The 24,730-nt window shown below is 41.3% G+C and overlaps 2 protein-coding genes across 4 annotated transcripts; one reads left to right on the top strand and one right to left on the bottom strand.

The window, feature by feature from the left end:
* Positions 1-1,454: 1,454 nt before the first annotated feature.
* LOC308385992 (TIMELESS-interacting protein-like) lies at positions 1,455-11,629 on the top strand. 3 transcript variants are annotated; one of them, XM_080865250.1, is made up of 9 exons: positions 1,455-1,462; positions 1,564-1,609; positions 3,800-3,947; positions 4,406-4,496; positions 5,700-5,775; positions 6,084-6,206; positions 6,293-6,356; positions 7,139-7,351; positions 11,174-11,629. In XM_080865250.1, exons 2-9 carry the CDS (start codon positions 1,607-1,609, stop codon positions 11,416-11,418), a joined length of 963 nt encoding a protein of 320 aa, XP_080721376.1. In that variant the 5' UTR covers positions 1,455-1,462; positions 1,564-1,606; the 3' UTR covers positions 11,419-11,629. The 3 variants fall into 3 exon arrangements, with proteins under 3 accessions (XP_080721376.1, XP_080721378.1, XP_080721377.1); XM_080865252.1 differs by lacking the exons at positions 1,455-1,462; positions 1,564-1,609 and adding an exon at positions 2,358-2,428; XM_080865251.1 differs by lacking the exons at positions 1,455-1,462; positions 1,564-1,609 and adding an exon at positions 2,407-2,634.
* A 362-nt stretch (positions 11,630-11,991) lies between these two features.
* On the bottom strand, positions 11,992-22,983 carry LOC308385973 (DIS3-like exonuclease 1). Its single transcript, XM_080865221.1, has 9 exons — positions 22,715-22,983; positions 20,603-20,695; positions 20,232-20,520; positions 17,564-17,799; positions 16,224-16,378; positions 15,870-16,048; positions 15,634-15,779; positions 14,799-14,970; positions 11,992-13,239 (listed from the first exon to the last, which is right to left on the bottom strand). Exons 1-9 carry the CDS (start codon positions 22,951-22,953, stop codon positions 12,922-12,924), a joined length of 1,827 nt encoding a protein of 608 aa, XP_080721347.1. The 5' UTR covers positions 22,954-22,983; the 3' UTR covers positions 11,992-12,921.
* Between the last annotated feature and the right edge of the window lie 1,747 nt (positions 22,984-24,730).

Below are 24,730 nucleotides of genomic sequence, written 5' to 3'. Positions count from 1 at the left end.
TGTGTGTGTGTGTGTGTGTGTGTGTGTGTGTGTGTGTGTGTTGATCAAAGGGTCATAAAACCTAAAAGCAGGAACAACATCCTTGGTCATAAAGAGGGTAGTCTTCCCCCACACCCAATGTATGGTTTACCAAAGATAACACAGTGAAACCATACAAAGGGTAGGAAGCTCTACCAAACATCAAACAGATCTTCAAAAGGACGTTCCTGTGATAAAACACTTCAACCTCCCACCCAGAACCTCGAGAATCTGGGGATGGGAGGAAAGAAAGAATTCCTTTCACAGAGTTAAAACAATGGACAAATGGTAAATATAAAAATGACAAATGTTTAACTATTTAATCTAACAATTATGCTAACATAGCTATGTCGCTAGCGGTCACGTAGCACATCATTATATACCAGCTAGCCCAACTTCAGTAACCCTACAAACGTCACTGCTGTTTAGTTTTCTGTCTTCATTTATGCTGGAAGTGATAACAGAGCTGTATGTTTTAATTTGTTTCCAAAACCCCGCAGTCAGGACATGCTATATTGTATTTAGATAGAAGCTAGCGAGCTAACTCCCTGCTAACTTCTAACTCCATTAAATGTCATAAATTCCGTTTTCATGGATGCCTGGATGTTAAACTCAATTGTTACACCTGGTAGAGCAGAACGCTGATCATTTTATTAAAGATGAAAGACTTTAGACAGTTTTTCAACTCTCAGTAATGCCACAGTGATCGTTTGATATATGGACCTGCAGCGGAGTTTAGACCCAGACACGGCTAGTGACGTCAGACTGAACAACCGGATATCTGCGGAGTATTTTTTTTTAACGAGTATCCTATTTTCTAAAGCACAGCATGTAAAGGGTAGCTCGGTTAGCAGGATGCTAGCATGTAGCGCTTAGTGAGACACGCCTCAGACGAGTTGAGCAAAGACCCCGTCTGTGTACTTTATACGTGAGCAACGGATTTAAATAAAATTAAGGTTTCAAAAGACAAACTTGAAGATAAAAAAAATATATATATATACTCACCGGAGAGCCGCCAGGGTTTGCCGCTGCCATCTTGGCGCTCCTAAATTCAAAACTGCCTCTGCAGTCAGGCAGGGGAGGCGTGGAAATTGTCTTTGAGTTAGTCAAACGTTTTCCTTAGTTCGAGTAGATGATAAAAAATAATAATAATAATAAATGGGATTTTAAGTAGGACTAGGCGTTCTGTAATGATCTCTATTTAGGAGAAAAACTTAATCACTCACCTTTAAACAGCTCTCTTTTAGGAGACACACTGCTGGCTAACGGTGTCATGTGATCAAACAGCGTAATTTAATTGGCTGAGAGCCACTCGACTCGATCTGGTGCTGATTGCTCTGGCTTGGGTCATTAAAGTTCATCACTTTTGCAGTTGAATTTTTGCAGGTGAATTTTTTTCAGGTGAATTTTTGCAGGTGAATTTTTTTCAGGTGAATATTTGCAGGTGAATATTTTTGCAGGGAAATTTGGAGGATAAAAATTCAGTGTCATAAATTCAATGTCTAAAAATACTTGAATTCTGATGATACTATATTTCTTCCATAGATATCCGTGCTCTCTGTTTATTAATAAAAGCCAAACTTCATTAATGGTAAGTGACAGAGATCTTATGAGTTCTTGCTGGTTTGTATCCACAGGAGGATACAAGCAGCTGCTTCTGTTTGCAGTCACCGTGCACCAGTGTTGTGTTTAATTGTGTCAGTGTTCATTTTTAAACACGTTTTTTAAATCAAATGTTTATGTATACATCAAGATTAATGTTCCAAACAAATGACACTGTACAGCAAATACATACATAGACATGTGCAGCAAAAGGAATCCGAGAAGATGTTTAACTTCTAAATGTTTAAATTGTTTGTTTTATATCCAAAGTCTGTCAGTTTGTCATTCCCTGTTATTGCTGCTGACTAATCACTCAAAGTGACACAACATGACCGTGGGTCTGATTTTTCTGGTAAACTTGTTTAGCAGCCCACTGGAGACGGATACCCTGTTCTTTGAACTTTAATACTGGACAGAAAATCGTCTCCTTCCAGAAACAAAGGGTAGCATTAGAACTTGTGTGAACAGCAAAACAATGTAGAAGATTTCCTTTTGTGTCTGTGTTGTGTCTAGGGCTGCCACGATTTGTCGACTAGTCACGATTACGTCGACTATCAAAATCGTCGACGACTGATTTAATAGTCGACGCGTCGTTTGAAGCTTTGTAAGATCCCAAAAGACGCAGGAATAAGTAGCAGGATTTAAGAGTGTAATAACGGACTGAAACAGAAGATGGCAGCACTGCATGTACAAGGATGCCAGCTGCCGTTAAACCCCGAAGAAGAAGAAGAAGAAGAAGAAGAAGCAGCAGCTGTGTCCCAGAATTCATAGCGCGGCCCAGCTCAGTTTCCAACAATGGCGGCAGCTAGTTAGTTTTAATATTACTCTTATTATTCTTTCTGGGTCACAAAATAAACGTTTAACATATTTTCAGCCGAGAATGTAGCTGTGTAAACCTCAAATATCAGCTCAGTTTATCAGGACACCACATATTTTCAAAAGCGCTCCGACGTTTTCAGAGTCGTCTGTTACCCACTAGCTCGATAGCTAGCCGGGGGCTAGGTCACTAGCACGGTGAGAACACCGGACTCCAGGCAAATTGTTTTCAAACCCACCGCCTCTTTCGCTACTCAGGTTAAATATATATGAGTCACTTAGATAAATTAAAAATGTTGTTGTTTGGCTTTTTTTTTTTTTAGTATTTTATTTGTTCCTGAGTAAATCGGTTTGTCTGAGATTAAAGTTATAGTTTTTACACAGCTGAATAAACGTCAAGCAGACAACTGATTATCAGAAGTGTGAGATGCTGGAGAATATACTCCGTTGTCCTGTTATATTTTAGATAGCAAGGAGTTTATTAAACTTCACCGAAACAATCTGCAAATTTCATTAAAATTGAATAAACTATCATCTTGTCTTTATTTTTAGTTAGCACCTTAAAAGCTTAAAGCTATAAGCTAATGATAGTTATATAAGAGCATATGCTGCATGGTGCAATAAGCTGTAGTTTTATGTCCAGTGGATGATGATCTGATTAGTCGACTAATCGCATAAATAATCGGTGACTAGTCGACTATCAAAATAATCGTTTGTGGCAGCCCTAGTTGTGTCACATCATTTTGGCTCAAGAGTTTACTTTATTGCTATGTTTGTTTTTTGCTATTTTATTACTACATTTGTATTGTGCAGCACTTCGGTCTGCCAGGTGTGTTTTTAAAGTGCTATATAAATGATGATGACGATGATGCTTACGGAACAGCTGAAAGACTTTAAAACAAACCTGTTACTTTAATGATATTTCTGTGGTACTACAGAGTCCAAAAGAAGTATCGCAGTAATAATTCATCCAAATTGTAACTTTTAAATGTCATTATCAGCCCAAAGGTTCACAACCAGTTCATCCCTGATAGAATGTAAATATATACAAATCTATAAATTGTATTATGTATATAACTGTGAAACAAACATAATGGACCATTAATGTATCATAATAGTACATTTCTGAATTTGGGGTATAATTCCAGGTGGGATGAGTGTCTGTACAGCTCCTCCTGTTGATGTAAAAAAAGAAAAAAGTAAATGCCAGTTTTTTTTAGGTTTTCATGTTGATGTTGTAACACAGTAAAGAATTACTCTTACAGAAATAAATGTCATTTTTTCAACTTGCAGTTAAATTCATGTAACTTAATGCTGATGCTGTTGACGACTGGGGCTCACACGTCTTTTACTTTGTCTCCAGGACCGACTCACCATGGTTGACCCACAGGAAAATAGCCCGCAGGACATTCCTGACTATGACGGCATAGAGGATGAAGCTTTCCCCCCACTCCCACCACCACACTCCCCAGGCCGGGGAGGCCAGGAGGAAGGAGACCCTTTTGCAGATGGTAGATGCTGCTGTGCTCTTACAGGATTACTATGAGGTCTTTAAGATGTGATGATTCAGAACTTTGTATTTTAAATTCATGGTTTAATGAAGAATCATAGAAAAATAAGATTCAGGAAAAAAGGCTAATGTGGGAGAAATACAACCTCTCATAGTCCTTCCACAAAGCTTTTTGGAACAGCTTGATAATAATGAATTTGTTAGTTCAGCCTAGAATTAACAAATGCATGAACTGGTTTTTCAGCATCTCTCTGAGACTGGATGTTTCTAACAATAACAACACACATGTTTTTGTTTGCGTGAGCAAATGAAACCTATCAGATACTGTTCAAACCAGCACATTTCTTCTGTAACCTCCAGTCTATAATTTGTCTGGATTTAAAGATAAGCTTGAAGTTTGCCACGCTGCCAACAGAATGAGTTAGAAACACATCCTGTTGTCATGTGTTTTCAATGCAGGAGATGAAGGTGAGGTATCACAGCTGGCTGATGTCCCTACTGCTAAAAGGAGAGGCGTGAAGAGACCCCAACCCAAGCTGGACTCCCACAGGTAGCAAAGACATTTATATCACGACAGAGGGTTGAAATGCATTAAAATGCGCATTTAAATAGGAATTTGATGTCATCTTGTGTGAGCTGGGACACAAGGAGGCCAAAATCATTGATTGACGTGTGCAGACTGTCAGTGTTGCAGCCAGGTTGAACACGAGTCTGTGACTGCACTGGTTTTTATCACCGTTTCACTAATAATCGTGCACAGAGGCTCAGAGACACACTGACACACAGAGTTGTTGCAAATGTTTGAAAACGTAAGTTTGTGGAAAGAACTTTGCACAAAAAAAGTGATGTGATATTATCTGAGTGGCGACACCTGTCGTTTCGCAGAGTACTGCAGCGTCTTCTTACGCTTTAGCGGTGGGTACAAATGACTGCATCTGTGTGATGATGGTGCAGCTTCACTCTGCCAGTCATTTAAAGAAGAAAGACTCTAATACCATTGTTGTTTTCATCATTTGGATGGGCAAAATTCCCAGACTGAAAATTGTCAGAGCGTTGGAGACATCCCTGGATGTGTGTGAGAAAGATGTTTCCAGTCTCTGTACACCTATAGTGTGAACCTGGTTAGTATTGCCAACCATAAGTCAGGCTCGTTCCCAGTAGTCTCCCAGTGGGTGTTCCAGTGGCACTCCTCTGTTACTGTTCTGTTCACAATGTTCCTGGACAGAACTAAGTTATACTAAATCAAAGGATGTTAAATAAGCTTTTAAGTAAGAACGTCGATTATACTTAGGATAAAACTTGCAAGCTGTATTAAAGAAAAACATAGATTTTCATTTGATAAAATATTCAAATTAATTGCAACTTTGCTATAAATATATATATATATATATATATATATATATAGCAATTTTTTATTTTTTATTTTTAGATGGAGAAATTTGACTATTTCTCATTATACTGCCTTATGTACAAACAGGTAGGAAAAGAAAGGTTGTGGGCACCCTGAAAACCAAACACCCTACCCCCCCCCAACAAGCTACTGCCTTCTGAACATGGTACATCTGAAGGCACTGACATTTCCATTCAGAGGGTCTGTCTGTGTTGGCCCTGTGACAGGCTGGCGACCTGGCTGCTGGGATGGGCTTCAGCCATCCACGATCCTGAATTGGATAAGCCAAATACGCCTGGATGTGCTGCTAACCCTGCTTGTAATCCATTAATGGTTTAACTTAGTCTTAATATTTTTTCCCAGGCTGATATCAGATCGAGGGCTTCCAGCTCTGGGCACTCTCTTTGACAATATCCAGTTCAAAGGCAAAGGACACGAGGTAGGATATGATAACATCTGTCCCACCAATTACCAGATGTGAATGAACATTGGTTTTTGAGCTAAATCTGTTTGGCCTGTCAGCTTTTAATTAGATGTCCTAAATTTGGTTTGAGACTAAAAGGTCAAAAGTTGCCCTTTCTGTCGTGGTCAAAAATGAGTGAGGGGAACCAGAGGTTGGTTTACCAAATTAAGATGTCTTTTGTTCCAATGACTGGAAGTCATTTTTTAGTGGGAAGAAGAAGCGTCCTATCACACACAGCCCTCTTTCATATCACTACTCGCTGTTTTTGATGTTTGCCCCATTAGGCTGCAGACCTGCGGCTGCTGATGCAGAAGATGGAGAACTGGGCCCACAGGTTGTACCCCAAATTGCAATTTGAAGATTTTATTGACAAAGTGGAAAGGCTCGGCAGCAAAAAGGAAGTGCAGGTGAGAGGAAGCAGTAGAATATTTCCTGCAAGCGTGTGGGATTCCTAATGTTCAGAATTTGTAATTTTTTACTCATTCTTCTATAGACATGTCTTAAACGAATACGACTGGACATGCCCCTGACACATGAAGATTTTACAAGTACAGATGGTAAGAAGAAAAATCATTACTGATGGGGATACGGTGGACTAGGGCTGTGAGATATGACCAAAGTCTCATCTCCCGATATAAGAATTCTATCGTCCGATAACGATATAAATCACAGAAATGTAACATTTTCTGTCAATTCTGTGAATCTCGACTTGCGTGAAGTGTTTCCAGCTGCGCGTCATGTAGCTGGAGTCGAGTGTTTTAACCGATGCATGAAACGACACATTTTTAGACAGAAGTTGTAACGGCGCCGTTTTCTTTGTGAGTATTTATTACACGGCGTGCTGCGGGGGAAAGCCTGTTCTAACGTTTGAGTCTAAGGTTTATTTTTTAGCACCTGGCGGCTCTGTTTTACTTCTCATCCGTAAACACTCTGCTCTTTCACGTGATTCCGTTTATTTTGAAAAGCCTCAACAGGATCTTGAGCTTTATTCTGAAAGGTTTATGTGGAACATAAACAAGCGGACACGCGATGGTTTTACCGTCGTTGTTGCTAACGACAACGCATAAAAACAGGCGCTTGTCCGTCCGTAGTGTGGTTATATATAAGAGAAAGAGAGAACTTTACTACAGTGACATCAGAACCATGAAGAAATATTGCCGTAAACAGTTTATTTTGCGACACCACGAAACAAACGATAGCGTAAAATGAAATAGACGTTTTTGTATATATCGTTGTATCGAACAGCCCTACGGTGGATTCACACCTGCAGGTGCACATAGGAAATACTTGCCATATTCCACAGGACTTAATTATCAGCACTGCTTGAAATTGTGTTCAGGTGCTGGTGACGAAGAGGTACAACGTGAACTGGAAACATTTGGGGATCCTGATCTGTTCAGCAGAGAGAGTTTTATTAATGCTCCCCAAGGGCAGATTGCCGAAGCCCTCGCTCCCCCACCTACTCCCTCTCTGACCGAAGAGCAGCAGAAACGTATTGAGCTGAACAGACAGCGGGCCCTGGAAAAGAGGCGCGCACGCCAGCAGCAAATTGGTAAGAATGGCAAAAATGTATCATACAGCTGGGACACAATATAACAGAAATAATTAATGATTCTGCTACAAAACATCCAGCGAAGGTTCATAAGGATCATCTAGCTTCATTGGTGTATTAACTTTATATGAAAATACAAAAAGCAAAACATTGAATGTACAGTATATTGCCAAAAGTGTTTGCTCATCTGCCCCCACACTCATATGAACTCGAGTGACATCCCATTCACGACGTCCGCCTGTGCAGCTATATCAGCTTCAACTCTTCTGGGAGTGTTTATGGGAGTTTATGACCATTTGTAAGGTCAGACACTGATGTTGAAGGCCTGGCTCCAAGTCTCTGCTCTCATTCATCCCAGTGGTGTTCTGGTCAGGACTCCCATGCCAGAGTTCATGTCTTTGTGGACCTTGCTTTGTGCACTGGTGCCCAGTCATGCTGGAACAGGAAGAAGCCATCCCCAAACTGTTCCCTTAAAGTCGGGAGCCAAAATGTCTTTGCATGCTGAAGCATTAAGAGTTCCTTTCACTGGAACGAAGAGACTGAGCCCAACTTCTGAAAAACAACCCCGCACCGAAATCCCCCTGCCACCAAACCTGGAGCTCTGTTGTCCTGGCAACTGCTAAGTTGACTTGTCTATCGGCTTTCCAGATTGAGAACTGTGATCCGTCGCTCCATAGACTGCATCTCTCCTGTTCTAGAGTCCAGTGGCGGCGTGCTTTACACCGCTGTGTCCCATTGCTTTGCGTTGCACTCTGTGATGTAAGGCTTGGACTACAGCTGCTCGGCCATGGAAATGGATTCCACGAAGCTCTCTGTGCACTGTTCTTTAGCTAATCTGGAGACCACGTGAAGTTTGGAGCGATGGACTCCACAGAAAATTAGCAACCTCTGTGCGCCTCAGTATCCACTGACCCCCACTCTGGGATTTTACGTGATCCACCACTTGATGGCTGAGTTGCTGTCGTTCCCAAACACTTCCACTTAGTAGCAGCAGTCTGCATGCCTAGGTGCTTGATTCTATACAGCTGTGGAAGTTACTGGATCACCTGAATTCAATGATTTGGATGATGGGTGGTGAGTGAATACTCCTTACAATATAGTGAAGTGGATCTAGTGTATATATCCACCAGAAACCCTGAAGGTCGAGTGACGAGTTCCCGTATTGCACAGTTCGTCCAAACCACCAGAGATTCCTCACATTAGTGTGGAGTTTGGTAATAAGAGGCAAAGCATGTAGAAAACATTGATTTCTTTACTGCCTGTCTGATGTCAGCTTCAATTAGGCGTAGTATTTTTGTTTTTGCCTTACACTTGTGATCCAAACTGTTTTTACTTCCTCTTTAGTTAAAGCGGAGCCAGCTGTCTGCGATCTATTGTCTACAAATCTTTAACAGTGACATTAAATCGTTCTTCAGGGTCCTCATTTACCGCAGAAATGATGTAATGTGATTTAAATGAGACCCATAGAAAAGAAAATGACCTGTTGATCGGTCTCTATTATGAGCCTTCACCCATAAAAATGTGTTTACAGTTTATAACACTAGATGGTGATATGAGACCGTTTCCATTGTATTACCCGAGCATGATTTACTCATCGACTTTAAACTTTCACATTTTAGTCATTAGTCCTCCTTAAGAGGAGCCAATCCACCCCCCCCCCCCCCCTCTTTTTTTTTTCTGTCCAGTATAGAAACTAAACAGCTGACATCATTCGGGTAGTGTAGCTTCCAGAGATCTGAAGTTAACGTGAACTCTGGAGGGCAGTCAAAAGCTTAATTTTTTATAATGCAACATACTATTATTTACATACATATTATTTTAATAAGCAGTTTCAGGGTTCGTGCTGTTTTAATGAGTGTTCGATGGAAAACGACACTGAAGGAATTTGTACTCTTGAGTCACATGACAGTAAATAATTTCGAGTATGTGTACATAACACAGGCTAATGTTTAAAACTATGATTATTATTTTGCTAGCTATCAAACTATCTGGAGAAATGATTGAAATGCACTGAGTGTGATAGAGTACGGCAGTGCTAGCACAGCAGTTAGTTATGGCATGGTGATTTATGCAGTGTGCTTTAAACTTGGCTAACATTACTTAGCAGTAGCAGTAATATTAGTGACTTCACTCAAGTGAAAGCTTTAATCGTTAGTCCGACACTTAACTAGCCAACTTAAGCCTTAAAGAAAAACTGGTAAAAAGAGGGACTGATGCATGTGGGCACAAAGAAGCCATTTCTTGTGCTGCTGAAGTTCCCTGGCTTTCATTCAAAATGTGTTTATCGTGAGCACCGACACATTAAACCATTTAAAAATTATAAATGGCTTTAAGCTCACATTGATGCCTGTGGGGCTCTATCAGCCACGGAGACGACAGACACATTTTAGTGTTTTAATGAATGAATGTTTCATACTTTAAGGCTGCCTGTTTATTTAAGGGAGATGAACAATACATTATTATTTGACATAATTCTATGACAGGTGATGGACTGAATAAATAGATTTTAGGTCGATGTTTGTGCGTTTTTAAAGTCTTATATGTTGAATTGAACTGAGTGTGTCATCTGTTCAAAGCCTCCCGTCAGTGCTGTTCTCCATGCCTGTCTTACTGTACATGGTGTTATTAGCACAAACACTTTAAAGCTGATCATTTAGGACTGTAACAATAATCCAGAGAGCAATGTAGTCAAACATCTCACAGTTAGTTTTATTGGGAATGAACTTTGACCTGTTAGGCCCCCAGGGCTTTTCTGAGCTTCCTGCTCGAAAATGAAGAGGCCAAAATAAATGGAGTATTTCTCTGCAATTACAAACTCTGTGTAAACAGTCTTGGTATCAAAATAAAGCTAACGCTTGTGAGCTGTCATCAGAGGGGTAAATATTACTGCAGATGTTACTATGTCAAAGTTACTGGGACTCAAACATAGAAAAAAATGATTATTTCCCTCACCTAATTTTTAAAAGTATTTTATAGCTTATATGCTATAAAATATACTTTGGGTCACATTTAACTCCAGAAAATCATAAATCAAAATATGGATGTTACCTGTCCACAGATTCATGGTGATGTAACTGCTCTTTTAACTGTTTGGTGTTTGTAGAAATGGTTTACAGCTGAGATTCAGAGGCTTCTGTGGACACTCATGTCTGCACTTATATTTCTGACCTCGTGTTATAACCGATTAAATGTGATCTCCTCTCTTTTCCCCCATTTTTGGTGGTGTGGGTGCTTAACTAGTTAAAGTACCAAACATCTGTCTCCTGTTGTTGTGTCACGTAGGAAAGAAGCATCAATATCTGATGAGCAGACTTGTTCATTTGTGCAGATTTCTTCTTTTGTGTGGTTGTTTTTTCCAAGTGGAGATGAGCATCTCTAACAAGTTGATTTGTTCACATTTGCACATCTGCATTTTTGAGAGAAATGAGTTTTTTGAGTTTGTGCACTATATGCATATAAGACAACCATTTCCTTTTTCAGTATTTTTGTGTGGTGCATTTTTCTCTGTTTTAACAAAAGAGGAACAAAGAACATTTAAGTCAACCTAAGACGATTTGTTTTAATTTTTACATGGTCTTACTGAGGTGATGCAAAGTGGAACATGCAAACTGTTTTTTTGGTAATGTGCTGGAAAAGCTTGATAATGGACCTTGAAAGTGCTTAAAGTGCTTAAATTTGACCCTGAACAATGAGTTTGAACCCTGCAGTTTACAGTTTCATTTTTCATTATCTCAGCTTTGCCTGTCTTTTATAAATCGTAGTAGACTGAGTGTGTCTGTGTTGACTGAAACCATCACTGTTTCTAATTCTCAACCCTTTCAGGCCCTTCAGCCTCTCAGACTGCTGACATGTTAGGAGACAAACCTCCAGCTGCATCCTCACCAAATGTCATCAAAGGTTCTACTGATGGAGATGAAACTGTAGAAGATCCTGACCTCGAGCCTTCCAACAACACCTCCACGCAACAAACCAGCCCGCTTCCCCCCAAAGACTCTGAGCCCGCTGAGGCTGAGACCGGCCTCAGCCCTGAGCAACAGCTCAGCAACGACTGTGTAGAGGGGGATTAAAGTTCACGTGCAGCAGTTTCTGCTGAAAAGCTTTGGCAGTGAGCAGATTTAAAGGTTTCCCAATGTTCGTGCCTGCTCATTCGAGTAATGTTGTGCATTTCTGGTGGTTTATATCTTGAGCACATGTTCCTACTGTGACGTCAGCTTTGGGTTAGCAAAGACATTTATAATCAATGGAAATAAATGTTTTTCTTATTTTTAAAAGTCCAAATCCTAAACGTATTTACCATGTGTTGGTATCTGTTACAGAAAAATATTTGAACTGATCCACAGTTCCTGCTCTGATGCATCTTCTTTCTCCAGTTTCACTATTGGCAGAATTTTGGTTGCAAACATGTTTCTATAAAAGGCCTCTGTGTGTGTGTAGTATGTGAGCTGTCAACTGACCATCACCCTCTTCCAAGCATTAAGTGCTCGTTCAATTATGAACAGTTCTTTCTTAAGCTACTGCAGGGACATGAAACGCAACACGATGAAGTGGCTCCATCTGCGCTAATGAAAACACCATTTTTAATTACAGGCCACTGCACACATATTGAAATAGTTATGTACAGTTCATATTTCTGTTGGTAGTTCTAGAAAACAATCTTAAAATCCACAAACCAAAAAACGCTTCTGATTATTTACCAGTTCAAACAATAAAAATGTCCTTGGTGTTGGTGTCTTCTATACAGGCTCTTGATATACAAACTATAAGATAAATACATCCTAGTTTTATACATCACTTCCAACACAACCAACCTCAGGTGTATTTCATTACTCTACGGGTTTATTTTAAAGTCTGCTAATGAGTGACATGAAGTTTTATCAGTCCGGTGACCTGTCCAGGGCGTATCCTGCCTCTCACCCTATGACAGCTGGGACAGATTCCAGGACGTGCAGAAGAAAATGGACGAGTGGACGTTTTATCATCTCCAGAACAATACTCGTGCTGGGTTTTGTATGAAGTGGTCACAGGTAGTACAATATGTGTGAACTCACCAAAAATGGTTCTATAACACAAGACATTTAATTTACACAAGACATTGATCCCACCAGTGAGATATTGAGATCACTGGTGCTGAGAGAAAAGCCTTTTGTTACCAGACTTCTTTAACCTGCTGCAGTTGACTAGTTTCCTGCAGGATTGAACCACATTTGCAGTGAGTACTAGGTCTTGTCAAAGTAACTGCTGACACTTCACTGGCATTAACACGTTCCCTATCCTCCTTACAACTAAGTTTAACTTGATGTGATTTTAAAAACTAACTTTTACAAAACGTATCCACTGATTCGGTTTGACTCTGGTTTCTAAAAAGATGGCGGGACATGTTTTTACTTAATATTGTGTTTGCTTTCCTGTGACTTCACACACTCGTGTGGTTTGTCCACACACAATCTGGAGCTACAAGAATGACCTGGATGACTCAGCACGAGTGATCTTCAATGATCACCGTTCTGTTAGCGCACAGCGTGCAGTTCTCACAAGTGTCTGCTTGGAGGTAAAGCTGGGCTACAGCGTTTCTATGCTGTTGTTGCCGGGAGGCGTGAAGCCCTTTCCAGATCCATCAGAGCCAACTCTCTGATTTCTTCCAGAATAGAGTACAGACTGGGAGTTTTGCTCTGACGAAACTCTCTTTCCTCTTTGGAGAGTTTGGGGCGCCGGGCTGTCTTCTCCTGAGCCAGCGCCTCTTCATTCTGACGCACCACCTCTTTGACCAGCTGACTGCGGCCCTGAGGGCTGGGCTGCTGGGACTTGGCACTGTGGTGAGGCTTGTTGCTGATGACCTCGAGGTTTAGACGGTCAGCGTGGCAAGTTGAAGAGTGGACAGAAATACGAACCTGAAGAGAGCAGAGAACGTAAGTCACAGTATTCCTCAGTTCGATCACTACACAGTAATGGCACCTACTGAAAATAGTCTAATGGAATGCTATGCAAAGACAGGCCCACTTAAGGTTTGTGACGTAATATATAACAGCAGTCCTCTCAGCACTGTGCGCAGCGTCACAGCTAAGTAGACAGTGGTGTAGAGTGGAGAAGTTTCCGACTGTGCCACAATTTTGTTCATAAATAGGATAAATTGGATACGTATGTTACACACACGTATCCAATGTAACAAACGTTCATCCATCCGTACACGAACTTTCTTTACTGTGCTTTCTAACATTCACACGACGTGGAGACTGGAGCAGAGGGGGAGAAAAACATTCATTAACACTGTGACCTCGGTCAAGTGTCACAGTGAGGTTGTTGTTTTGTTGATTTGTTTGTTGAATATCATCATCATCTCTTTGTTTGATATGATCATAGCTTGACAGCAGTCAATGCTGTGGTGGACAACTTGTGTTTGGGCTAATGTTTCTTTCTATCTTGTTTTGGCCACATGTGTCATCCATCAGTAAGCTATGTTGTTAGCATTGCCTTTGCCCTTTGACATTTATGACCCCAGGATAAGTCCATGAAAGAAAGAAAAGATGTTGATAACAGTGGAAGCAGCAGTACTCTGTCACTTTTTCATGTCTTAAAGCCAAAGATGTGAGAATAACACACCGTTACTTCAGTTTCTTTTTGTTAGCTAACCTTAGGGTAATGTTTCCTGCTCTTTTTGCTTAAATCACATGCACTTATTCCTCACAATCATCGTGTGTAACATGCCTGAACTTAATATAACTTGACGCCAGTGATGGGCAGCAACGCATAATTAGATTACTTTTTTCAAGTAACGAGTAAAGTAAGGGATTACTGTTGCAAAAAAGGTAATTAGATTACTGTTACTGTCCCGTAAACACGCTGCTCTACTGTGTTACTAAACCGTGAGTTTGTTTGCAAGAGTGTCTCATGACAATGACACAAGTGCATGCGACGTTTGTGGTAACAAACGTGTGCAGAGCAACAATGGATCATTTATCGAGTGCGAGAGAGAGAGTGCGACCGTGCAGCGTTTAAAGGCGTTTATGTGAAAACAATTACCGCCCACTGTCATTTTTTATCTCCCTTTACAAAAAGGTTTGTGTAGAAACGCCACAAACTGGAAGCATTACATTTCTTGTCTTGGAGGAGAGCCTCCCCCCCCCCCACACTTATGTTTTTGTTTTCATATAATATTTAAAAACAATAAACTGAATAACTTTAAATGATTTATTTTCAGGAATCATTTTCGTCTCATTCATCTTACTGACGTTTTGTTACCTTGAGATTAGCTAACAAAGCAGCAACCACACAACACTTTATCACAACAAGATCATAAAACGTCTCTTAATGTTGGACCACAAAAGATCCAGTAGTCGTATGAACCTGTGATTCATATACACTCATGCATATATATTTGGAATCGTCGCCTTTAGGCGCTGCATTGCTGGAAACCTTCTAAAATGATTGATTAGCGTTTTCTGTGACTTACGGTGATGTGGTCAAACAGTTTGAAGGTGGAGGTGCCACAGCTGGAGGTGGTGGTAATGCGGTCCGGGTATTTTCGCACAGTGCCACCCTGCCAATCACAGCTGCCGTCCTGTCCCGCTACCACCACCAGGCCCTCTTTGTTCTTCAGATACACAGGCCCCCTCACACCATACCTGTGAACAACATGGCTGTGGTCAGAGGCAGCCTTACTTACTCAGTGATATTACTCAACCTGCTTTGCGCCCTGTGATTTTAATCATTACATGGATTCTACAGCCTTCTCAAAATGACCACAGGTTACATTTTAATAAACTGTTAATATTGCATATCCCTGTAACACCACAAGCATGGAGAACACTGATGTTATTAAATTACACTTTCCTTGCAATAAACAAGCAGCAACCTCCAGAGGTTAGCTAAGCTAACGTAGAAGTGCCACAAACACAAGGCTGGCTCCAAAGCACCGTCCCTCCCCACAGACTCAACTTCAGCAATGCAATTAACTTATTTAAAGCCTGGTAGAGAAAAGATTCGGGGTTTTAGCCGATTTTCCCTGCTCACAATAAATGTTTAAGGAATTAGTTTAGTAAATTTATACAATTTAAAACTCATTTTGAGGTTTTTTAAGAGAAAATAAAACTAGCGTGTATACTGTTAAATATACATTGATTAGCGTGCAATTACATCTTCCAACAAATTCATTCATTGTCATAAACTTTGAATTCGTCTATTAAAAATACACGAGTGGTTGGCCGTCTGTGAGCTGCTGTACAGCTCCATTAAACAAAGGAAAAGAAGAAGACTGCAGAACAAAACACAGGACTGAAGGTTCTTACTCTGGGATAAACACCAAGACACCGTTGTCTCGAATGGAGTAGACAACAGCGTCAGCCACACAGCACGGGTCTGTCTGAGGGTCTCGTTCTCTGAAAAACAGACACTGAAACAGTGCTGTGGATCGCATTTGGGCTGCCTGTGCTGCCTGCAAATGAAACACAGACGTCAGCACAGCTTCTGTTAATAGAGTAAGAGGTGAATCATTGAAAAACACAAACAATAAAACACCCCTGACCCTGTTCTTGCTGTTGACATGGTGAGCCATTTCCTCCACTTCTTTGTTACTGGCTGGTGCTTTACCAGATACAACGCCCCTCTGCATGTGCAGGGCTGCGGTAAGAAGGCGGTGCACGACAATGTCTGCGTACCGACGGATGGGTGAGGTAAAGTGTGTGTAGCGATCCAGAGCCAGACCTACGACAACGAAGCAAATATCAGCACGTTAGCCTTCTTTCTAGTTCTCAGTCGAATAATTCTTCACAAGCAACAGACGTTGGACAAGTGTGTGCAGACGTGTGATGGATGGACTGACCCACAGTCACACTGAAACTCTAGTGCAGCCAATAAAAGCTGTGCAGCGGTATCGTACCATAATGGTAGTATTGGTCTTGAGGATGAGCACCAGTGGAGAAGTACAGAGCCTGTGACATAGCAGTGGTGGCCATCATTCTGAACAACCTGTTCACCAAGGGGTCCTGTGGGTCCACAGCTCGGTCCAGTGAGGCAGCTAAAGCCTTGTTGGACCTGAAGGAACAGAGCCAGAAACCAGGGATGAGTGAGGCCTCTCATCTCAGCAGTCAGTGACACAAAGCTACTTGCATCACCATGTCTCTTGTCCTGGGACCGGTTCTGCTGTTGGTTTAACCCCCCCCCCCCCCACAATCCTCCAACCGCACATTCATATTTTGTTTTCAAACTCCATTGCAGTTCATTCCACGCCTCAGATCCTCAGACCTTTTGTAAACAGTTAAACAAATAAAAGTTAACTGTAATAGATTACAGGTTGTAATTAAATAAATCACTGCCTCTTTTAAAAAACAGAAAAACAAACCATCTTTAATTATTTGAGTTGTTTGTTTTGTTCCCGTGTGAGAATATTCAACACTGCTCTCTGTGCAAAACGGGTTTAAAAGCATAAACAGCTGTGGGATCCTGTTTGTCCGGGATTTGAACCGGGGAACAAACTGCGGCAGGATCAGCGTTGTGCCGAGGTCGGCATCGCCGACAGCATGTGTTCCCCCTGCGTGGCGAGCGTTCGCTGGGCACGGAGTGTGGATCCAGGTTACGCCGCCTCCATTACAAACAGTCAGACGTGGAAGTAGTGATGTTTTAGTTTTGTAAAAAAGTGAAACCTGAGTGTCGTTACATTACCATTCAGTTTAAGGGTTACAACAGAAAATGAAATATTTATTGTCCTCTCGTGGTATCAGACGGGATTATTTTAACAAACGAAGGACATTTTGCCTGATAATTATATTTATCCTGTAACTTTACTGTGTAAAGAGCTAAAACCTCCAAAGTTTCAGGAGTAGTTAGTCGTTATAAGAAGTGTTTGTGAACTGAAAATCAAGAATGTGGGATCCTGTTTGTCCGTGATTTGGACAGCCCAGCGTGTGCTCCCGACGCAGGGGAAACTAATTCTGTCGGGGAGACCGACCTTGCCACGACAGCTGTTGTGAAGCTGAAGCCAAAGGCAAGATATGCTTCATCATATGTTCTAGTCTTTGGTTTGGAAGCATATTTGGCTTCAACCTCAACCTGAGCTGAAGGAACATGTCTTCTTCTTGTCTGACTGCTCATGTGACACCTGAGTGTGTCCCCGTGTTATCAAACATTTCAGGTTCACACACTTGTGTGTCTGAACATGATGTGCGTTGGACTACAATATGCATTTCCTCAGTTTCTATACTGAACAGTCAAAAACATTACCTGGTGTCAATGGTGAAACCTTTGGCCTTTGCAGTGTCCACCAGCTGGTTGAATAGCTCCTGTTGTGGTGGTGGGTGACACCTTAGAAGGGCCTGGTTGGGGAAAGCTTCCTGGATCTTGCGGGCCACCCAGTGGTTGGCGTAAATCATGCACTCTGCCACGGTCTCATGGACCTCCAGGGGCTGACGAGGGACCAGGGCCGTAATGTTCCTCTCCTCATCCAGCTGGGCACCCACCTGAAAAGGGAAAATGCTTCTAACGTGACTTCAATGAAAAAGAATATGAAAATGCATCAGTGGGCCACATTTTACTACAGTTTACTTTAACTCAGTTGAACATGCACCATTCCACCGGAACAAATGCTGCACGGAGAACCAAATGTGAATGAATCTCAACCTGAAAACAGTCTACTGTCTTTCCTACGTTCAGCTCTCTATCATACCAGTAAGAACACATATCCCTAACAGGCACACAGCTCTGCTCATGGGCACAGAAACTCCACCGATCTGCTGTTCATGCTTTTTGTTTATAGTGGACAGCCAATCAGAGTTTAAGTTAGCTCAAAGGAAATGTGCCTTAAAGAGAGAACAAAACTTTTCTCAGACTAAGGATGAACTGAGGGGACCCAAAGCACTTCAGCAGGAACCAAAAGAAGCCAGAAAGTTTGGATTTGAACACAGTTTTGGCCGTTTTATATAATAGATCAAGATGAAACATCTGTTGTCCTTATCCTTCAGGACAACAGATGTTTCACCAGCGGTCAATAATCCAGCTTTGTCAAGATAAGAACTTGATTTTTGGGTGGCAGCTCAATCATTAAACACACTTTTAGAAATATATTGGTTTTTCCACTATCCCAGAAGCAACCCGAGAGAATCATTTTTACTTCATATCAATATTCTGTGTGCGTACAGCCATAACAGGAATGCAATAACTGAATAATAAATAAATCCAAGACATCCTATTAGAGAGCATCTTATAGAACAACAGGAATTGTCCATATGAGGTTTTAACAGATGGCCGACCAGCCGCTGTAGATAAATGGCTGTGATCTAATGTGAAAACTGTCAGTGGTTTCACAGTGGAGTGCTTGGTTTCTTTATTCCAATATTCTCACTGAAATGACTTTCTGATAAAATGTTTTCTGCTGAGGAACGTGTTCTGCTTAGACGCCTGATTTTAAAAATAACGTCTCTATTAGACCGTACTATAATTTATTATCGATGAAAAGAAATATATGGTATCCATCTGTAATTCTGTAAATAACACAGCAAAAAACCAAACTAAACATAAAGACCTGGAAGACTCCTGCGTCTAAATTCATTCAGTTATTGTACTGAGTCCTGAACATGTTAGAAATATGGTATCTAAGCAGATTCTTACTCTGGATGGCATTACCTTGGCCTCCAGTAACGCTGTGAGGAACCTTGGAGTCATGTTTGACCAGGACATGTCCTTCAATGCACATATTAAACAAATATGTAAGACTGCGTTCTTCCATTTGTGCAACATCTCTAAAGTTAGAAATATCCTGTCTCAGAGTGACGCTGAAAAACTAGTTCATGCATTTATTACTTCCAGGCTGGACGACTGTAATTCATTATTATCAGGATGTCCAAAAAACTCGCTGAAAAGCCTTCAGCTGATCCAAAATGCTGCAGCAAGAGTCCTGACAGGGACTAGAAAGAGAGAGCAGATTCCCTTCATTGGCTTCCTGTTAAATCCAGAATTCAAAATCCTGCTCCTCACATACAAGGTCTTAAATAATCAGGCCCCATCTTATCTTAATGACCTTGTAGTACCATATCACCCTATTAGAGCACTTCGCTCTCGCTCTGCAGGCCTACTTGTTGTTCCTAGAGTATTTAAAAGTAGAATGGGAGGCAGAGCCTTCAGTTTTCAGGCCCCTCTTCTGTGGAACCAGCTTCCAGTTTGGATTCAGGAGACAGACACTATCTCTACTTTTAAGATTAGGCTTCAAACTTTCCTTTTTGCTAAAGCATATAGTTAGGGCTGGACCAGGTGACCCTGAATCCTCCCTTAGTTATGCTGCAATAGACCGTGGCAGCTGGGGGATTCTCATGATGACGCCGAACATCATCATCACCTCTTTGTCATCATTATCACTGACTACATGTTTATAGACCAATCTCCATTTAATCATTAGTTATCATTAATCCCTGGCCCTTTTCCACAGGTGTCTTTTGACCTGATTTCCTCCCCTCGGCTGTATGAAGTGTTTCGGGGTGACTGATACTGAATTTTCTAACCATGATGTCATCTGACAAAATGACCAAACACAGAGGTTAAGTCAAACTTTCACTTAGACAGAAGCTTAGAAGGGAGAATCTTCTGCAGCTGAAATGTGCGAGAAAGATAGTGGTTCCAGTTTTTAATGTGCAGAATGGATTTCTCTCCACTGAAGCTATGTGCACGGTTTACTTTGTTTGATTCACTTCAGATTCATTGAATCATTTTGTGTCGTATGTTAGACGTCAGTAGTGACGATGTGTTAGGGTTAGACACTCAGCTATAACATGCTTACGCTTTCAATTAAGAACATGAACCTTAAATGTTTGCAGTCTTTATTTATATAGTCTTACTGTTAAGTACACACATTACCAAAACACACAAAATACTCTATGAAGATACAAGAAACCAATCATACCTCCACTCCTTCCAGCTCCAGCGCTCCTCCTCTGTCCCTCTTTGCCCGAAGATGTCTGGCTACATGTGTGAGCATCTCAAGTGCCTCAGTGAGTTGAGCTAGCTTAGAACCCTTTTCCTGAGGACCCAGGTTGGCCAGTTCCGCTACCTCAACCTGTTCTCCGTTGAGGAGCGCCTGAGCCAGCTCGTAGTGGAGCTGATAGGAGGAGCGGATGAGTGTACGACCATACCAGACCTCTTGGACTTCAAGGGATTCTGCGTCAAGCTCCCAAAGCACGCTCATTGCATACCTGAATTTGAAAGTGTCAGTTACACAACTAGCATGCATTTTAAGCATATGAAAATGAAACGTGTGATGGGAAGTCTACTAACCTGTCAGCACCTCCCAGCAGTGAGCAAAGGTCTGCGCTGAGAATAGCAGGCAGCATGTCGTACCTGCGGTCTGCCAGGTAGTAGGTTGTAGCCCTTAAGAAGTGACATAATAAATATAAAAAGGCAATGAGATCAAAGCAGCAGCTTTATCATCTTCTTTCTAATCAAAAGTGAGACATAATTTGAAAATAAGTACTAAATATTCAGAGTTTGTTCCACCTTTGTCATTTTCATCCTTCTGTTTATTAATAAGTCAGGAAGGATGAAATAAATAAGCAAAATGTTTTTCTTATGATTTAATAAATATTCCCCATTTTCTGAAATAGAATTTAAGGCTTCAAACCACAATCATGAGATTTTAATTTACTTCTTTAAAGTGTGGAGGCGAGCTGGACAGGTGGGTGATCTGCACGCTGCTTTGTGGACAGCTATGAAATGTAAAATGGAATTTTAGAGTAAGTCAGAGAGAAAGCAGAGGACCAAAACTACATTAAAAATCACAACATAAAAAATATATAGTAAGATTTCAGTATTATTTTATAAGTGCACGTTGTTAACAGTCTACACGGAGTTTCTCTCCTCACTCGGCTCTCAATCATCTTCTGTACATGCTGCTGCTGCTGCTGCTGCTGCCTTTAAAAAACGACATGCACTTCATGGACCTTCTTACTAATTTATCTGCAGACTACACTTTATCAGATACATTTTATTAGCACTGGGTTAGACACTTCTGCCTTCTGAACACTCCTTTCTTCACTTCCAAGACTCAACAAGGTGCTGAAAGAATTCCGTAGAGATTTTGGATTATAGCGAGATTACACCGAGATGACAGCAGAATGCATTTGCTGCAGATTTGTCGGCCGTTCAGCTGTGACACAAATTTTTTTGGGCTGCTTCCCTGTCACATGGTGTCATCGCTGCATGTTCCCAGGAAGGAAAATTTGTGGAGATCAAGTGCAAGCATTACTTTTGCAGCCCCGACCTTCACTTCATTTACTGCAGATATTTTAAACTCAGTTTTATTCATTTGTACAATACAGCACAAAATAAATAAATAAATCAGAACATGTGCATATATCTGGACATAAACACAGATGAATATCTTCTTGTTCTATTACTGTGGTTCAACTGTCTTGTATCATCATCCTCTTTATTAATAAGATGCACTGAAAGCCAATTATAGACAAACCATTAACATCAGGTACTCAAGGTCACATGCCATCATGTGACCTCCGGTGTTTTCCTGACACCCGTAACTGTACAAAGGGGATCTGAAAACAAATGATGTGTGACACACTGTTCTTTACTTCTACCACTCAGTAGAATAAAACTAATTTAGTTGGAAGCGGACTCATTTTTCCTTTTTTTGCTGCATGACCTTCTGGTTGAATGTTGTGTACAAGTATGGCTGCCATGTCCCGTAGTAATATATGTTTATGAAGGCCACAGTGAAAACCACTCAGGCTTTCCCACAGCGGAAACATTCCCCTGTCCTGTTAATGGCATCGTACTCAAAATGAGCACAAGTTCTTCGTAACAACATGGACCACTGTGTTCTGTGTGTAGCAGTTCTCTACTGTGAGAACCCCAACCACCTTTTAGCACGACCAGCATTCGTCCATTCGCACACATATTCATACAGCGCGTTAGTCTATACCTTTAAGCATTTTCTCTCACATGCACACTCACACTAACGGATGCATCCAGGGAAATTTGGGGGTTAAGTATTTTGTGCAAGGTGACTTTAACATGAAGCCCGAAGGCATCAGGGATTGAACCAACAATGTGCTGACCATTGGTTCAATTCCTGGTGCCAGTGATACTTTCAAAGCCATCATGGACCCTGTGAAGTCCTTCTACATGTGATTAAATGATAGACATTTAAGGCTTAATGCTTCACATCAGACACGAGCCTTATTTAAGGTGGCCCTCTGTGTTATTTATAATTGCGCTACAAGGCATGCTGCTGATGCAACATTAATTCAGGCAACAACTTTCTTGCCTCTTTGTACTTCTGAAAGTTCCTCTGAACACTTATGCAAGATGCTGTAATTTTCTTTTATCCTTTTATATCCCACCTACTCTACCCAACCACTCCAACCAGTTCCTCACCTTGAACGTGCCTCCAAGTCTGTGAGCGAACCCTCTTTGACAAAGTGAGTGACATCAGCAATGTGAACTCCCAGCTCCAGCCTTCTGTTGGGGAGCTTGTGTACAGACAGCGTGTCGTCTACATCTTCACAGCCGCGTGGATCGATGCTGAACACCAGGCGACTGTCCCTAAGATCCCGCCGCTCTGCCACCTCAGAGGGGTCTACCGTCCACGGCTTCTCCAGAGAGTTGACCGGCATCTCTCTCAGCTGATGGCAGACGGACAGGCACAGCTAAACAGCCGCATAGTCTTTTGAACTTTTCACATTTTGTTATGATTCTATACAAAACATTAATAATAATAATAATAATAATACATTTTATTAAGCGCCTTTCAAAACACTCAAGGACACTTTACACAAAGACAAAGCAAAACAGTGTTTCACTTTCAGTTGCTCCCTTGTCACAAGGGGTCACCACACCTGATAGCTCAGCATCTTTTGATACGGCAGAGTTTTATACCAGATGCCCTTCCAGGCACAACCCTGATTTGTATCTCCGGTTGCAATCGAACCAGTGACATTTTGCCTGCAAGCCAGTGTGTAAACCACTGATGAAAAAAGGAAAGAATGAACTATTCCACATATTTAATGATTCTTTAATATTTTGTTGATTTGATAATAATAATAATAATAATAATAATAATAATAATGGATTGGATTTATATAGCGCTTTCCAAGGCACCCAAAGCGCTTTACAATGCCACTATTCATTCACTCTCACATTCACACACTGGTGGAGGCAGCTACAGTTGTAGCCACAGCTGCCCTGGGGCAGACTGACAGAAGCGAGGCTGCCATATCGCACCATCGGCCCCTCTGGACAACAATAGCTATATTGCAATCTTTAAAACCTTTGGTTACTATGGTAACTCTCTGATAACCAAGCACTCTCTGATGTGACCAATCACAGAAGCTCTACTGCCACCCCCTTTATAACATAAAAAGTTATGAATGATGTTCCAGTCTATGATAGTGGACTCATCTGTGCTTGTCCTTTGTTACAGCCCATTGCAACCCTTACACTCCTTACAGTGGAAATGCAGTTGTCTTCAGGTGTTGCCTAGGTTTAACTGCCGATTGTCTACACCTGGTGAGGTGTGGCTAAAGGCGTTCCTGAAGTGGTCTAGTCCAATCACCTTCTCCAGGCCAATCAGCATTCATGCTGTGTCCTCGGTTATTCTTCCTTGTACACGCCTCATCTCATCACTCATGCTCCATTCAACCATTCCACCACCAGCTTCCAGGCTCTCGGGGCTCCTGCTCTAATCCTTTTCACAGACGGGGTTCTGTTCCGCTGAGATAGGCCATCTGAGTCTAACGGCAAATCACCTGTTTAAATTCTGTTCATCAGTAAATCAATTTCATTCTTTCAAATAACCTCTCCTTATTAAAATATCTGTACTGTATTTAGTGATGAACAATTGTTAAACTCTGGTCTTTGCTCCCATAATTTCCCTTTTATTTTGACGCTCTCTGCTCTTTCCTCTTTCACCTGATCTCTGACTGCGATTGTTTGGAGGTGAAAACCAAACATCACCTGGGTTTCAGAAAACCAGAGTTACCCTGGTAAGCAACCATTCTCTGTATCTCACTATGGGAGATATAATCTACTTCCAGGTTGTAAGTTCTTTATCCTTAACAAGGTATGGAGCAGGGTAAGCCCACACTAAGGACTGAGTGTGCCAGTGAGGATGCAATAATATCAAAAACGCATAACCTAACAAATGTAATAGATGGTCCTCTGGTGAACTGTGAAGGTCACACTCTCAGTAGCCTTCAACAGCCACACAGACAGATACACTCAACAAAACAGGAACACACAGATGCTTCAATCTATGCAAAGGAGTGCAAGACACAGAAAAGCGCTATATATGGCTACATTTTCAGCAATTTACCGTTTAAAAGTGGGCCCTGCATAAACAGGATGTGGACCAATTGGTGCATTCCCAAAGTAAATGTGATACGAAAGAGTAGC

This window comes from Rhamphochromis sp. 'chilingali' (genome assembly GCF_963969265.1).
Source record: "Rhamphochromis sp. 'chilingali' genome assembly, chromosome: 18".
In the NCBI taxonomy this organism is placed as follows: Eukaryota; Metazoa; Chordata; class Actinopteri; order Cichliformes; family Cichlidae; genus Rhamphochromis; species Rhamphochromis sp. 'chilingali'.
This window is presented reverse-complemented; position numbering and strand designations above follow the sequence as displayed.

What these genes read in the sequence shown, in the direction of transcription:
- LOC308385992 (XM_080865250.1), top strand. An exon ending in TCAAAGGCAAAGGACACGAG is followed by an intron (nt 5,776 to 6,083) that starts GTAGGATATGAT and finishes TTGCCCCATTAG; the next exon opens with GCTGCAGACCTGCGGCTGCT. An exon ending in GCAGCAAAAAGGAAGTGCAG is followed by an intron (nt 6,207 to 6,292) that starts GTGAGAGGAAGC and finishes ATTCTTCTATAG; the next exon opens with ACATGTCTTAAACGAATACG.
- LOC308385973 (XM_080865221.1), bottom strand. Translation starts at nt 22,953, where the DNA reads ATGCCGGTCAACTCTCTGGAGAAGCCGTGGACGGTAGACCCCTCTGAG. An exon ending in GGTTTCACCATTGACACCAG is followed by an intron (nt 16,379 to 17,563) that starts GTAATGTTTTTG and finishes CTGTTCCTTCAG; the next exon opens with GTCCAACAAGGCTTTAGCTG. An exon ending in GTCTTGGTGTTTATCCCAGA is followed by an intron (nt 14,971 to 15,633) that starts GTAAGAACCTTC and finishes TGTTGTTCACAG; the next exon opens with GTATGGTGTGAGGGGGCCTG.